Here is a 15,778-nt window from a genome sequence, read left to right on the forward strand (position 1 = left end):
CTAGGTTGCCTTGTCCAGCCTTGATATGACGGTACGTGCCAGTTCTTATTGTAGCTTGTGTTTGGTCTATGTTCCTGGGAGGGCTGCTTTTCTCTAAGGGAAGGAGGAGGGGAGGTGGTTCTGAGGAAGAGGGGACACACACATGGCAGGGGAGGCTGGGAGGAGGGGAAGGAGGGGAAACTGCAGTCTGGATGTAATATATGGGAGAAGTATTTTTAAAAAAGAGGGAGCATTATAAATAAAACCGTTGCTTTTGAAAAAGCAAGCATTTAGAGTAGAAGGTCTGAATTTGTTTTAACTGTGTGTGTGTGGGGGGGTTAGACAGTGTATGGATCCATGCATTCAACACTAGCACGCTGCGAAATGGAAACAATGAACAGCAAAAAGCCATATAAATGCAGCAGAATTAAATTTCAATTTAATTCAGTTTAAAATTCAATGCCAAAGCAACTGCACTTGAGTGGCTGACGCTGAAACTAGTCCGGGTTACAGAGAGAGACCTAGCCTCAGTTAACAAAAGAGAGAGTAGTCTTTCGGAAAACGAGGAAAGAGAGGAGGAGGGAGGGGAGGGGGAGAGGGGAGGGGAAGGGGGAGGGGGAGAGAGGAGACTATCAGTGAAGGCAAACCCACACAGAAATGGAAAAAGAAGAATATAAAAGTAACCAAAGAAGAGAAGATAATTTCCATCACAAAATGCTTTCTGTGACAAATGACAAAGCTGGCACTCCTGACTCTCCCACCTTCCTTTCTAGCCTGTGATTCCATCCCGGTACAGAGCTGGAGCCATGAATGAGCTTTAAGATGACAAAAGCAGCACTCCCTTGCGGCACCCTGCTCTGTCCACACCAGCCAGGAAATGCTCACCTCCAGACTTCCTCTCTACAATAGAGAGGTAGACTTTCCTCTTGGGTCTATCTCAGACTGTAGAGTTTCTGCGTATCCAATGGACCAAATCCTAACTCTATCCAATGTGATAGTCGTTAACCACATGCAGTTATTCAAGTGTGAATATAAAATCCAGGTCCTCGGCCACACTGGCCTCATTGTTAGTGTCTAATTGCTGCATGCGGCTGTGTTTCCTCTAACACACAAAGCAGAGATGAGTCATTTATGTGACTTCTGAAAGCCCTACCTGGTAAGTCACTCCCACCCAGGTCCCAGTGTTCTCACAGAGAACACTTAAAACTACTCTCTGAAACAGCAGAATAGACCACAGGCTATCGAAGGGATTCACCGACAGAAAGACATCTGACTCACAGGAGCATGAACGTGATGATCCCCAAAGATCTGTCAAATGAAAACCTCAAGTCGTTTAGAGGAGTCCAACATCATTGCTGTGGAGGATGGCTGGAAGATGAACCGCCATTCTGGAGATGCTTGCAGGCAAACATCAACCCACTCTCGAGTCACCTAGGTCAATGTGGAACTTGCAAGACCATTTTGGCCTATAGGCATGTCTTGCGTGAGGGAGTTTTTAATTGGGTTCATTGAGGTGAGGAGGACACACCCTGAATGTGGGCAGTACCAGTTCACAGACTGGGCCTGTACTGAATGAAACAGAGAAATGGAGTTGAACACTAGCATGCATTCATCCATTTTTCTCTGCTCTCGACTATGCATGTGACTTGCTTCAAGTTCCTGCCATCTTGATTTCCACAACGGTGCACTGTTAGCTCGGGTTGTAAGCCCATTAAACCCTTTCTCCCCTAAGTAGCTTTGGTCAGAATATATTATCACAACAACAGGACACTAAACTAGGACAGCGTGTGTGTGTATGTGTGTGTGTGTGTGTGTGTGTGTGTGTGTGTGTGTGTGTGTTACCTCATAACACAATGAGGTATTACTCAGCCATGAGGAAGAATGAAGTTCCGTCCTTTATTCCAAAATGGATGGACCATAAGAACACTATGCTGAGTGAGGTGAACCACACACAGAAAAACAAAAGCAAGTGCTGTATGTTCTCTCAAATGTGAAAGATTAAAACAATAAACCAACCTGAATGATATAGTGGTGACCAGAGAGGCCAAGCTGCAGAGAGAGTGGGTGAAAGTTGAGCTAATCTGAGTGTATATTATATGCAAATGGGATACAGTTAATATATGTTAATCAGAGGATATGTTTATTTGCTGAGTCAAAATCATCGAAATTGATGAGATCACCAAGAGGAAAACTAGATATAAAAAAAAGTAAGGCTGCTAGAGGACAAGCATAAATGTGGGTCATGGAAAAGAAACAGATAAGGTTGTGAATGATTGCACGGAGAAGAGGAGTTACAAATCAGGTCAGGGAATATTACAGAGGCGGAGAAAAGACATTTTCAGACAATAGCTGCAAGTGAGGTAAGATGCTCAGAAACAGAGAAGACTGTGGAGTGGGAGAGCTGCACTCAGGGGTGTGGCAAAGGAAAAAGAAAACTAACAGACAAGTCAGTGCTAAGGAAAAGCACAGGGCGTTACAAAGGCATCGAAGTTGTGCGGCAAAGATCCTTAGCTCTATTTCTCAATGATCATGTGTTTCTAGTTACATGGTGCTAACGGATTCAAGACATGCTCCAGTGTCAAGTTGGGGGAGGGGGGTGGCACTTACAGGCCAAGATGGCCTTCCCTCTGCCACTGTGCACAAAGTCTAATCATCGTGTAAGAAGGCAAATAGGAAAAATAAACGTCTGGTCGTGTCTTTTCTTTAGACCCAAGGTTGAAAGGCTTAACAAAGTTTATTTGTTCTTCAGTAACAGTGGTAACGGAAGTAGGGAGGGAGGGGAAGGGGGAGAGGGAGGATAGGGAGGCAGAGAAGAGGAGGAGGAAGGGAAGAGAGTGAATGAGTGAAGAAAGAAGGAAGGAAGGAAGGAAGGAAGGAAGGAAGGAAGGAAGGGAAGGAGGGAGGAAGAAGGAAGGAAGGAAGGACAGAGAGAATGGGGAAAACACACAGCAAGTTCCAGTGTGAAAGATCAAAACTACATGACCTTGGATGCATAAAGGAAAGTGAACCCGATGCAGGGCTACACTCTCAGGCCTGGCCACCCTGGGCTTGCCTTCCTCTTACGAGATCTGATTAAGTGAGTCTCTTACAGAGACATCGCTCCTTTAACACGCCTGACTTCCAGTTCTCTCCATCCCTGCCAGGTAACGCATCCCCGGCTCTGGCTCTCACCAGCCTTGAGTTTTTCCACCTTCTCCTGATCCTCTCTGTGGAAATAAAAGTTTCATCCAAACTAATTTATAAGGGCTTTCCCAATTTATATTATGTAGTTAGACACAGAGAGAGAAGCTTCCAAGTGTCCCCTAGTTTCTAGTCACAGAAGGTAAGATAATTTACATCACGATCACCGTGATGAAACTCGTCCATGACCAAAGCAATCTGGGGAGGAAAGGGTTTATTTGGCTTACAAATTCCACATCACTGTTCATCATCCAAGAAAGTGAAGCTAAGAGCTCAGTCAAGGCAGAAGCCTGGAGGCATAGATGGATGCTGCTTACTGGCTTGCTCTGCATGGCTCGCCACGGCCCAGTCTTGTGGAGACATTTTCTCAATCGGGGTTCTCTCCTCTCAGATGACTCTAGCCTGCGTCAAACTGACGTAAAATTTGCCAGCACAATTGACCCCTTGTCAAGTTAACACACAGCACTTTTTAAGATATAGCCTCGGGGGAAGGGGAGTTCATCCTCAAACCTCAGATTAGTAAGCATCACAAATACGAGACATGTTGCAAAGAGTCTCATATTATTTGCCAATTCAAGTAACTTTAAATTTTCTGTCTCTGCAAAAAGTCTCTTGTAAATCTATCTCCTTTAAAAATCAAAATCCCTATTAAAATCCAAAGTCTCTTAATGTGGGATCCTATAAAATCATAAAGAAGCTACATATTTTCTTACTTCAAGAGAGGGCACAATCACAATCTGAAGAAAGCAAAACCACACTTCAACCGTGTAAACGATTCCATTTCCAGCAGCTGGGATTCAGTCATGATCTTCTGGGCTCTTCCAAGGGGCTTGAGTCACTTGTCCAATTCTGTCCTCTGCTGCACACATGGCTTGGCTTCTAAGCTGAAGCCAACTCCACCCCCATCACTGCCGTTCTTGGTAGACGTCCCATGGTACTTACATCCCCAAAATGCTGGGGTCTCTGCTGCGATGGGACTGCACCTTCACAAACAACCTCTCCCAGCCTCTTTCAGTATCGAGCCTCAGCTGCTCTTCACGACCCCTTCACGCCTTTGAAACCAGTCCCACCTCAGTGGCTCTTTACCAAATTAAACTTTCCAGTGTGAGATACAATCCCGGCTGCCTCTGGAACACAGCGACTGTATGCAGACTCTCTGGAAACACTTCCCAGAAGATTTCTTTCTCAGTGATGCTGGTTAATCACTGCTAATTTCTTAGCGCTGACCAGTTGACAGCATCAATTGTACCGGAAAAGCAAACTTTTTTCCTTTTATGGTTCTGATCTCTTGTTAATTACAGCCAGTAGGTCAGCCCTGCATAACCAGAACCACAGATTCTTAATTCAAGATATGCAACATCCCTGATAGAGTCTTTGAGTGACTCTCAGACTTCCCTCCGTCATCTGCCTTTCTCCCAACACGCTTATCTTCCAAGCTCCCTTAGAACAGATCGCCAAACTTTGAACACTCAATGACTTTCAGAGCCCAGAGTTCTAAAGTCCGTCTACAATCCCCCCCTCCCCGAAAATAACATGGTCAAATCTGTCACAAAAAAAACTACCTCAGAATCTTGATACCAATTCATCTTAATTAAGGTTACTATTGCTATGAGGAAACACCATGACCCAAAACAACTTGGGGAGGAAAGGATTTATTTAGCTTACACTTCCACACCACTGTCCATCATCAAAAGAAATCAGGACAGGAACTCACACAGGGCAGGATCCTAGAGGCAGGAGCTGACCCAGAGGCCATGGATGGGTTCTGTTTGCTGGCTTGCTCCCCATGGCTTGTCAACAGCCCAGTGTGGGAGAAGCATTTTCTCAATTGGGACTCCCTCCTCTCACATGACTCTAGCCTGTTTCAAGACGACAGAAAACAGACCACAGGTCTAGCTCTTATTTCTGGCACAATTTAGTAACCTTATCCTGTCGCTTTAGCTGGAATCAGATGACTTTGCCACCCTATGCTCCCCCTTCCTCTGCTTAAACTCAATCCATGGCATGGGCTTACATAGTCATCTCTCATCCATTTACTGGATCTAATATGTCCTCTTTTCTACATGTGAGGGAAACTCTTAAGGAGAAAGGGGGAAACAACCAGACATCTTTTGATTTGCTTAGGAGCTTTTCTGAGCTCACCCTGAAACAGTGCTAACTGCTTCTGTTCAGGAATGCATCAAACCCTGCCTCCCAGGTATGTAAGGCCATGCATGCTCTGTGAATTTATTAACTATACTGCAATGTATCCTTTACACACACACACACACACACACACACACACACACACACACACACACACGATAATTATTCTTGGCCTTACACTTCTCAAAAATATAATGACAATTCTGGTCGCACCCCTGGCATCTTGATAATGCAAGCCATAGGCCTTGTTTATGAACAGCGAATGCTCAGGCACATAGGATTTCCCCAGCCCACCTAGACATTAGGAGTGGAATTGAGCAAGAAAAGAAACTCACCTGTGTAAGCCAGGCTTTAGATCTTGAGCAATCTGGTCCCTGAATAGCCAGCTGTAATAGACTCTGCTAATTTATTTTTAGCATGTAGCATGATTAAAGAAAAAAAAAAGCAATAAACTGTTGTCATGTGACCTTGCTGATACTTGAGAACTAGAGTTTCTTAAAGTGGAACCTTGGACTGATAGTATTTGGGAGCTTGTTAAAAACACAAAAAAGCCCAGCTGGGAATGACAACACACACCTCGGGAGGCTAAAGGTAGAATGTTTGCCTTGGCTTTGCTCTTCTCTGATTGCCAGCACTTCCAGCTCTGTACTGAGCTTATAATAAGTGATAGCCCCAGAATAATTATGTACTTGGATATATTTTTCAACAATGTATAGTCAAATAGAAAGTTTATTTTAATCATAAGATTAATATAATTTTGAATGTCTATACTATAGGCAAAAAATGCTGTCAAGTAAAATTTACCAATGCACATCCATTCTAATTTTGTAATACCTACCAGAAAGTTTCCAGAAAGATTAAAAAAAAAACACTCCAAATCTCACATATCTGAATGACCAATTCAAATGTATAGTTCAATTCATCCATTTTATTAATTTTATATATGTTTATTAGTATAAATTGAATCATTCTACTTTACTAACAATTTCTTTGAACGCGTATTTTACAGCAAATTTATTTCCCACGGAGACATAAAGCTAACATACAATGCCACATGTTTGACATGCCTGTGTATTCTTTTTTTATTGTTGGTAAGGGGACTTCATTTTGAGGTCAGCTTATTTGCATAAATGTAACAAGTTGCTACACACATATATTTCCCCAAGCATAACAACATTGGAACACAAGGGCCATTCTATTTACGTAGAGATTAAAATGCAGTCGAGCGTGTTCTTAAATACCTTAATATAAAGGTCAAAATTTGTAGTAAGTCCTTTTAGCACCCGGAGCAGAGATAGACTAGTGACAGTTGTGTGTCCGGATGAGCAGTGTAACCACCAAGGTCGATGTCTATTCTATCATTGTGATCAGAACTCCAGTCACCTTACTTAATCCTCATGGACGCTAGGCAGAAGATTTGACTTGGAAATTACCAACCCTGCAAGTAAGCACTTGCTCTGTACAGATGAGAGGAAGCCTATACAGACAATCCCGCCCCGTGACCTCCATGGCAACATGGACACTGCTTCCTAATGGCTACAATGAGAATTTTTACCTCCTGCATGAGAATATCCAGCAGCTACCAACAGGCAACATTTTGAAAGGCTTAGAGGCTCTTTGCAAATCAGTTGCAAACAATCTGCTTGTTTTCCATTTTGTAAAGGTTTGGACATCTCATTCATGCTCCGTGCTGTTAATTCCAGCACTATTCTTTTCTATGCTGAGCTCCTAGAGAGGTCACCCATCATGTTCACAAGTTAATTATGACACTTTTCTCTTACAATCTTTTGTAGACAGGGCCCTCTTACATCCAGAGTTCACCGTGGGATCACCTCTATGTCCGCTGCCTGATTTACATTTTTCTTTCATTTAGAAAAAGCCTAGATGTCAAGTGTCCAACGAAAGAGAAAATACTAATTCCAGCACACTACTTTGAAATGGAATCTGAGAGCTGTAGGGACTCACGCCCTTCACTTCAGATGAAGATCCCAAGCGTAACAGCATTGGAACACAAGGACCATTTTGTTTACATAGAGATTAAAATGCAGTCGAGCGTGTTCTTAATCGCCTTAATAATAAAGGTCAAGATTTGCAGTTAAGTCATTTTAGTACCCAGAGCAGAGACTCAGCCTAGTGATGGTTGGGTGTCCGGATGAGCACTGTAACCACCAAGATTGATGTCTTATTCTACCCCTGGGATCTTCCCTGGGATCCAGAGGGCCACGTGGCTCTCTGTTGAGCACAGCAAGCCTCTTGGCCTCCAAAACACTGCTCTGACCACTGACCTCTGTACGGTAACTTCACGTTACCTTGTCCAATCCCACCCAAATGGTTCAGCTCTTTTAAATAATTAAAAAAAAAATCCTACGTGTTAATTTTTACAAGAAGTTCTACCTTTTTTTTTTTTTTTTTCAGATAGCTCTTTTGGCCATTCTGAGAGGTCAGCACAGATGTGGAGCTTGGATCTGAGAGGTCAGCACAGATGTGGAGCTTGGATCTGAGAGGTCAGCACAGATGTGGGGCCCAGAGTGGAATTAAGGACACACAGCCAGTGTCTTCATGGTTAGTGCTTACATATCTTTCCTCCACGTCAGACTGGAGAAAATGGCGTCTCTCTCTTGTGGAACAGGGGCCTTTGATGACGGCTATAGGCAGGTTAAGATGCTGCAAAGCATCTAGTGAGGGCGTTTCAGACACCAGGAGATGCTGGATGACTACGTGGGAGAACGCCAACCTAGTTGGACTCTGGGCATGTGCTAAATGGAGTGAGGGTGGGTTTGTACCCAGAAACCCCGGTATGACCCCACCCCCCCTAAATTTCTTGGAAACGCTGAATTGAGTCAAAAATAAGACAGTGAGAGTCCTCGAGGTTTTCCCAGAAAACGAAGCAAGGTTCGTAGCATAGACATTTTCGTCTAAGTCCAAAACTACAGAAGTATAGGTAGTTAACGTAGGTTCCCAGACAATTCTAAATGAGGGTCGTAAACCAGAAGTCTAGGATAGGCAAACTGTAGAGACGCCCGCAGCAGATAAAAGTTTCAAATGAAAAGCAGCCGGATGTCTCCCCATTCCCGAAAGAAGGCAAAAGGTGCAATTCTGCAAAAATGGACTGCAGCATGAGGGAAGCTAGACAAACACAAAGGCCACTAATGGTAACATAGGCCGCCACTGCGTTTCTTTCAATGACAACTCACCCAGGAGGTTATGCATCTCCTGAGGCCACTTACCAGGTCAGGCAGAAAATGGTGAAACCTTCTAAAAATGGAACTGGGGAACAGAGAGTGAGCAAGGAGTAAAAAGACAACTGTCTCAGGCCAGTCTCACCACGGAGACGACTCACACATGCGCACTTCCAACACGCCATAACCAAACCTAGCTGCCAAGGAGATATGGAGGAGTCCCTCTGAGCTCCTTAGCGGCCCTGCTCATGCCCTGGCTGAACCTAATTGACTGAGAGATGAGAGGCACGGAGAGGGAAAGGTGTTTTAATACCTGCCAAGGAGCGTACAAGTTCGCCTGAACCCGTGACAACAGATGATCTCCTTAAAGGTCCTCCGCATCTCTTGGCTGCGGAGGGCGTAGATGAGGGGATCGATCACGGAGTTGCACATGATCAGTATAAGGTACATGTTAAAGTAAGACATGAAGCAAGCGCAATAGACGTTCTGAGGGCACGAGATCATTAGGATAAGGTGAAGGAAGAAGGGGGACCAGCAGACAATGAAAATCCCCAGCAGCATGGTGAGGGTGATAGCACCCTTCATGCTGGTCCTTTGCCTCACAGAGTTGTATCTGGGGGAAGCCGCTATCCGCTTGACATGGTTCCGGGCCAGGAGGAACATGTGTATATAGAGAGACACCATGAAGAACAGCATGGTGAAGAACATGGAGATGAGGCAGATGATCACGTACTTCGATTCGTAGTAAATGATGAAGACGATACCGCAGCTTATGCAAAAGGTCCAGATGCAGGCGATAATCACCCCCGAGCGCCTGGCCGTCATGATGTGGTGGTAGCGTAGGGCGTAGAAGATGGTGATGTACCTGTCCACCGCAATGGCCAACAGGCTGCACATGGAGGCCACCACAGAAATGCAGATCATGGAGTCGAACACGTTGTCGATGTGGCGCACAAAGGTGTCCGCTATCACCACGTGTTTGTTATTTATCAAGTATATGGTGATGGTCTCCCAGGCGTTGGACATGCTCACCAGCATGTCGGCCACCGCTAGGCTGCCCACAAAGAAGTACATAGGTGAGTGCAGGTTCTTGTTCTTCACTATGGCCCCGATGACCAGGATGTTCTCCAAGAGGCTGACCAGACCCAGAGTCAGGAACACCTCCACGGCAATGCCCAGGTCTTCGCAGGCGGAAGACTTGTTCTTGACATTTTGTCCTAGGATGTTGTCCTCCGAGGCGTTCAGGGTAAGATCCAATAAAGTCAGGTGAGACGAGGAGTTCATCGCTGGAAGAGAATGCCTTCACTTCTTGGCCTCAAACTTACTGTAAAGACAGGTTTGTTTGCTGCTGTTATTATGATCTCAAGAACGTAAGAGCACAGAATGTGCTACCGGACCAAAACCAGTGCACCTACAGAAATGGGTGGACCCGCACAGTAGACTGAGGTCCTGACCCTGCTTTACCTCGTTCTGACTTGTGCTCCTGGTGCCTGGAACTCTGTCCCTCTAACACAAGCCTAACCTTTTCCCAGGCTTCTCCACATACTCACATTCTGTCACGCTTGACTTACAGTTTTCTGCAAAGCTTCCATTTTTATGCAAAGTTCAACTTCTCTTTCCGTGTCTGATTTTTGGCTCCTAAGTTCACTCTCAGAGCATTCCCCCCGAACCCTATCCAAACTCCATAAAAAGTCCCAGGCAGTCACCAGATTTTCCCATTATTGGACTAGTGCTCATATTTTGCTCAAATGAGTCAAGATTTCTGAAGAACATATAAACATTCCATTAAGGAAGGCAGATTTATCTGTGTTCTTATCATTAACCAGGACTCTCCTCAAATCTTCAATTCATACTTTCTGGGGTCATAAAAGACTGCAACAAAGGGGTCGCTTACCTTGAGCATAAACACAAAGTTACTGTCTCCTATAGATAAGCTTGCTTTGCAGTATGTTAAGTAGAGAAAAACAACAGTACTTTCCCCTCAATAAATATTTCCCTTGAATTCTGAATGGTCTGAATTTCACTGAGTCTGAATGCTATTTTTATAAGTTCCACACGAGCACGGTATGAGGAAATAGTTATGAAATGTCAGAACAAGACACATTCAGAGAGCCATCGAATTAGCGATGAGGTAGAACTATCGGATCGTAATCATTAATTAGCAATACCTCAGAGGTGTAGAGAGACCCATTCTACTGTTGAATTAATCACACCACCCAGCTGCTTTAAAAAGCTCTCAGCACAAGCTGTCTCACCCATTCTGCTCTGCTCCACGCAAAGGTAAGCATGATTCCTCACGGGTTCCAGGCGGTTTCTGGGAGATCGAGTTGTGTCGTTTACCCAGCTCTGATCTTGCATCCGGCATCCGGGCCAGGCGTCCTCTCACTGGACGCTTTGCTCTGCCTGGGCACCTGATGTCCACCTGCGCAGACCTCGGCGAGAGAGTAGGGCCATCGCCAGGGCGCAGTCTCCTCCCGACCTCAACTGGCACCTCACCACTCTGCCTTTAAACAGCCTCCTCCGCCCGCCCAGATCGCCGCCTCTTCGGACTTCTGAGTTCAGGTCTCCAGCAACTTGCAGCCACCAGCTTGGGAGCCTAGGAGTCGTGTTTGCAGTGCCACCTAGTGGTCCACCACTAGGTTCTTGCAAAGCACTGCCCTTGGATCGGAGGTGCTTCCAAAGTTACAAATCTTTCTCCCTAGGTGCGCACAGATGGGTTTTCCAGCTAATGATTCGCTTTGTCTTCCCCCTCCCCCCTTTCTTCTAACTCACTGATCAAAACTGTCCAGTTCAATGACCTGATCTGCCCTGTTCTTTGTCTACCCTCTAGAGTGGCTCGCCGGTGTACCTGATACTTCTTTGGAAAAGGGACAACCTGGAAGCTCTACTGAGATTTGGAGATCACACACACAGAGAGAGAGAGAGAGAGAGAGAGAGACAGAGACAGAGAGAGAGAGAGAGAGAGAGAGAGAGAGACAGAATGAGAGAGAGAGAGAGAGAGGAGAGTCAGACACAGAGAGAGACAGAAAGAGATAGAGACAGAATGAGAGAACAAGAGAAAGTCAGAGACAGAGACAGAAAGAAACGGAAAGAGACAAACAGAGACAGAGAAGCGGTAGAAAACGCAGGCTTTGTGGGGGAGTCATCATGTCATGGAGGAGAGCAACTGTGAAATCTGTGAAGAGGTTTCCTAACTTCAGACTAAGCCTCTGTTCGTGCAGAAGAGACCTGTTGGCAGAAAACACCCTACAGTCTAAGTGTCCCCGTTTCCGAGATCAGAGAGGGATCTGCAAAGGATGCAGGTTTCACAATAAAGTACTGAAAATGGAGTCTTCACAAAGGCCCCAGGCGTGGTGGGGTTGATCTGTGAGTGCAATACAGTGCGTGGAGTTGCACTGAACTGTTTTTCTTAATCATTTTTTTTAAATGATTAAGGAAGTGACAGCTTTTGTCATTCCCAACTCACAGAGGGAGGAGAGAATAGAGGGAGGGAGGGAGGGAGGGAGGGAGGGAGACGGAGGGCATACAGCAAGAGCAAGCTTCTAACATTGGGAAGCATTAAATGGGATTTGAAGGCTGGCAGCCCTGCTGAGGAACCCCTCACTTTACCTGACATACTACAGCCTCTTAAAGGAGCACTTCCTACCTACCAGGAACGGTTCCTTCAAGATGCTGCTGGAGTTAGTTATTGTAACTTAAAACCAGGCATGGTGATACCTTCAGAATTGGGCTTCTTCCTTCCTTCCTTCCTTCCTTCCTTCCTTCCTTCCTTCCTTCCTTTCTTTCTTTCTTTCTTTCTTTCTTTCTTTCTTTCTTTCTTTCTTTCTTTCTTTTATTCCCCCTCAGGCTACCCAGGGTCTCTGCACTTTTATGTTTGTTGGTTGGTTGGTTGGTTGGTTTTAATTTCTGGTATTATAGCCATTTTCACAATATGCTGATCCATCTTCTAGTGCCTTCTACTTCCTTGCTTAGGCATATTTGGGGGTATTCTTTTAGTCTGTTGCAAATGGATTGTTTCCGAGGTTTCTTTATGGGATTTTTTTTTTAAATGTTACACAGGAAGGCTGCTGGGTTTGATTGGTTAATTTCGTATACTGTCACTTTGCTATGTTTTTTTCTGGATCCAGATTCTTTAGGTTCTTTTACAACCACAAGTGCATCATTTGCAAACAGGGTAATTTGATTTCTCCCTTTTTAAAAACTCGGTATCCATTCTACGTCTTTATCTCACTGCTCTAGCTGAGGCCTCAAGTATTGTCTGACATCGTTGTGGAGAGAAGCAGTCACTCTGGTTCTTGATTTTAGTGGAAATTCTTTGAGGTTTCCCCCATTTAATATAATGCTGGCTATAAGCCTGTCGTGAAGAGCTTTTATTATGTTGGTGTAGTGTCCTTGTATTCCTAGTGTCTTCAGACATTTTACTACAAAGATATTGCGGTTTCCCAAAATGCATTTCCACATCTATTAAGAAAACCAAGTGATTTTCTTTGAGTCTTTGAGTCCATTTATATAGTATATCACACATTGATTTACATATATTGAACCATCCTTGCATTCATAGGTGTAAATAAAAGGTATTTACAGGGCGGTTTAATGCTATACCCATTTAGTGGAATATTAGTAGCAGGTCATAGTAAGGCCTATCATCTATTTGGCCATGAGCTCCCGACCCAATTAACATTATTAGCAGGCATAAGTTCCGTCTTGTGGAGCAGACCTTATGTTCAATCAGAAAGTAGTTGCTAACTCATGCCATTCATGCCACCATCATAGCAATAGACATGTCTTGCCAAGCTGGTGCAGGGCTCTCAGCTGAGTAAAAAGGCTGATTATTTTTCTCCACCAGCAGTGATGAACAGGGGTGAACAGCACCCATGCCCCTATGAAAGCTAGCCAATAGACACGAAGTTTCCAGGTGGATACTGGCTTGCTTGCCCACATTCCTTCCATTACTTGAGTATGTGAGGTCTTCCATGTGGTGGAAATCCGATGGCCTTACCATCAAGCCCTGCACACAATTAAAGTCATGGTAATGGCTCTTAAGGTTTTGTGGGGTCTGTGAGACCCCATCAACCAACAAGGAGAAAAAGGTAGACAAACCTGGCGTCGGATTTTTTGCGTGTGATAGCCTACAGCATACAGTGGAAACATTATTCCCCTATAAATGGTAACTCTGTCTACACTTTTATGCATGTATGTGTATATATTTTAAGAAGTTTATTAAATGGTCTTCATGTGGCTTTTTCCAAAGGACTTCACAGTTAGTTCTTCTTTGCTGTAGTCCCTCCTTGACCCTGCCCTCCCATCCCTCACTCCACCTAACAATTTCTGCCTCATTATTCCCTCTCCCTCTCTACATTCCTGTGTTCTACTATCTTGAAATCCCTAGGTTTTCTAGCCTCCCGACTTCCACGGGAACTCTAAATTAAACACACATGCCTAAGAAGAAAAGCTAGATCCACATATGAAAAAAGAACGTGTCGTGTTTCTTTCTGGCTCTGAATTAGCTCACTCAGTATGACTGCTTCCAGCTCCATCCACTTACTTGCAAATTTTATTTTTCATTCAAGCTGAATATTCCACTGGTATAAAACATTTTCATTATCTATTCCATAGTTGATGAACATTGGGACTGAGTTTATTTCCTGGCTATTGTGATTAGAGCAGCACCAAACAGTAAGGAAGAAATATCTCTGTATAAAATAGTCACTTGTCTATATAGCCAGGAAGAGTACAATTAGTACAATCATATCATAGATCTATGCTTAACGTTGGGAAGTCACCCATGCTAACGTCCGTAGTGGCTACGCCAATTTTCACTCCCAGCAGTGAGCATTCCCTTTACCCCACATCCACACCGGCACCTGCTGTCATGTGTGGATTTGTTTTCGTTTGTTTTAATATTAGTCAATTCTGGCTGGGGTAAAATAAAATCTCAAGGTAGTCTTCATTTTCCTTTTTCTGATGGTTAAACATTTTAAGAAGTTCTTACTAGCCATTCATGTTTCTGAGAACAGGTTGTATGTTTTCTTTCTGTTTAGTTGTTTAGATATTGACTGTCAAATATATAGCGATTCCCCCCGCTCTGTAAGCTGCCTATTCACTGTTGGTAAGAGCTCGTTACAAGTATTTCAGTTTCATGAGGTCCCATTTGTTAATTGTTAGTCTTAATTCGTGTGCTGTCAGCAAGTCCTTAGGTGTGCCCATAAGTTGGAGTGTATTCCCTACTTTCTTCTCTAACAGATTCAAGGTATCGTTGGTCCATTGGTATTGAGTTTTGTGCAGGGTAAGGGGCAACAATCTAGTTTTCTTCTTCTACATGTAGCTATCCAGTTTGCCAACAATTGTTGAAGATGCTGCCTTTCCCCCGCAATGTGTTCTTTTGAACTCAAAAACAACAAACAAAAAACAGGTGCCTGTAAGATGGGCTTGTCTGGTTCTCCAGTTCTATCTATCCTGTTATCAATTATGCTTTTCTGACAGTAATGCAGTTTTTGTTACTATAGTGTTACCTCCAGCAGTTCAGGATTGTCTAGCCATCTTGGGAGTGTGTGTGTGTGTGTCCATATGGAATTTATGGTCATCTTTTTCAATTGTTGGGGGTTGTAGATTGCTTTTAGCAGGCATTTTCATATTACTCCTACAAATCCATGAGTATAGGTGGTTTTTCCACCTTCTGGTGTCAATTTTTCCCTTTAGTTTTAAATTGTCATTGTCTATTGGTGTTCTACTTCTGTGACTAGGTTTATTCAGTATGGGATGGGGGTGGGAGGGATAGTAGCTATTTTGAATAGAACTACTTCCCTGGTTTTTTCCTTGGTGTATTGTCATTGATATCTAGGAAGGCTAGTAATTTTTGTGTTGATTTTGTATACTACCACTTTGCAACATAGTTTTCTGGTAGACTCTGGATTTTATGAACAGAATCATTTGCAAGAATATTCTAACTTCTCCCTCCTCTATTTATATCTTTTATTACCTTCTCTTGGATTATTGTTCTAACTACAGTTTCAAGTACTGTTTGGGACGGCACAAAGGATGAATATCCTTTTCTTGTTCCTGATTTTAGTAGAAATGTTTCAAGTTTCTCTCCATTTAGCGTGTTGCCTGTGGTGTGTTGAATATTTGCCTTATTAAGCTTGTGTTCCTTGTATTCCTGGATTTTCCAAGACTTTTATAAGGGAGTATTAGATTTTCCCAGTGCATCTAATGAGATGATCATGTGACATATTCTTGAGTGGATTTATGTGGTGCATTACAATTGTTGACTTACATATGTTGGACCACCCAATTTC

The 15,778-nt window shown here is 43.8% G+C and overlaps 1 protein-coding gene across 1 annotated transcript; it reads right to left on the minus strand.

The window, feature by feature from the left end:
* Nucleotides 1-6,212: 6,212 nt before the first annotated feature.
* Mc5r (melanocortin 5 receptor) lies at nt 6,213-10,965 on the minus strand. The gene is made up of 3 exons (XM_032885979.1): nt 10,739-10,965; nt 7,821-9,807; nt 6,213-7,788 (listed from the first exon to the last, which is right to left on the minus strand). Exon 2 carries the CDS (start codon nt 9,765-9,767, stop codon nt 8,790-8,792), a length of 978 nt encoding a protein of 325 aa, XP_032741870.1. The 5' UTR covers nt 9,768-9,807; nt 10,739-10,965; the 3' UTR covers nt 6,213-7,788; nt 7,821-8,789.
* Between the last annotated feature and the right edge of the window lie 4,813 nt (nt 10,966-15,778).

This window comes from Rattus rattus, chromosome 15 (assembly GCF_011064425.1).
Source record: "Rattus rattus isolate New Zealand chromosome 15, Rrattus_CSIRO_v1, whole genome shotgun sequence".
Lineage (NCBI taxonomy): Eukaryota > Metazoa > Chordata > Mammalia > Rodentia > Muridae > Rattus > Rattus rattus.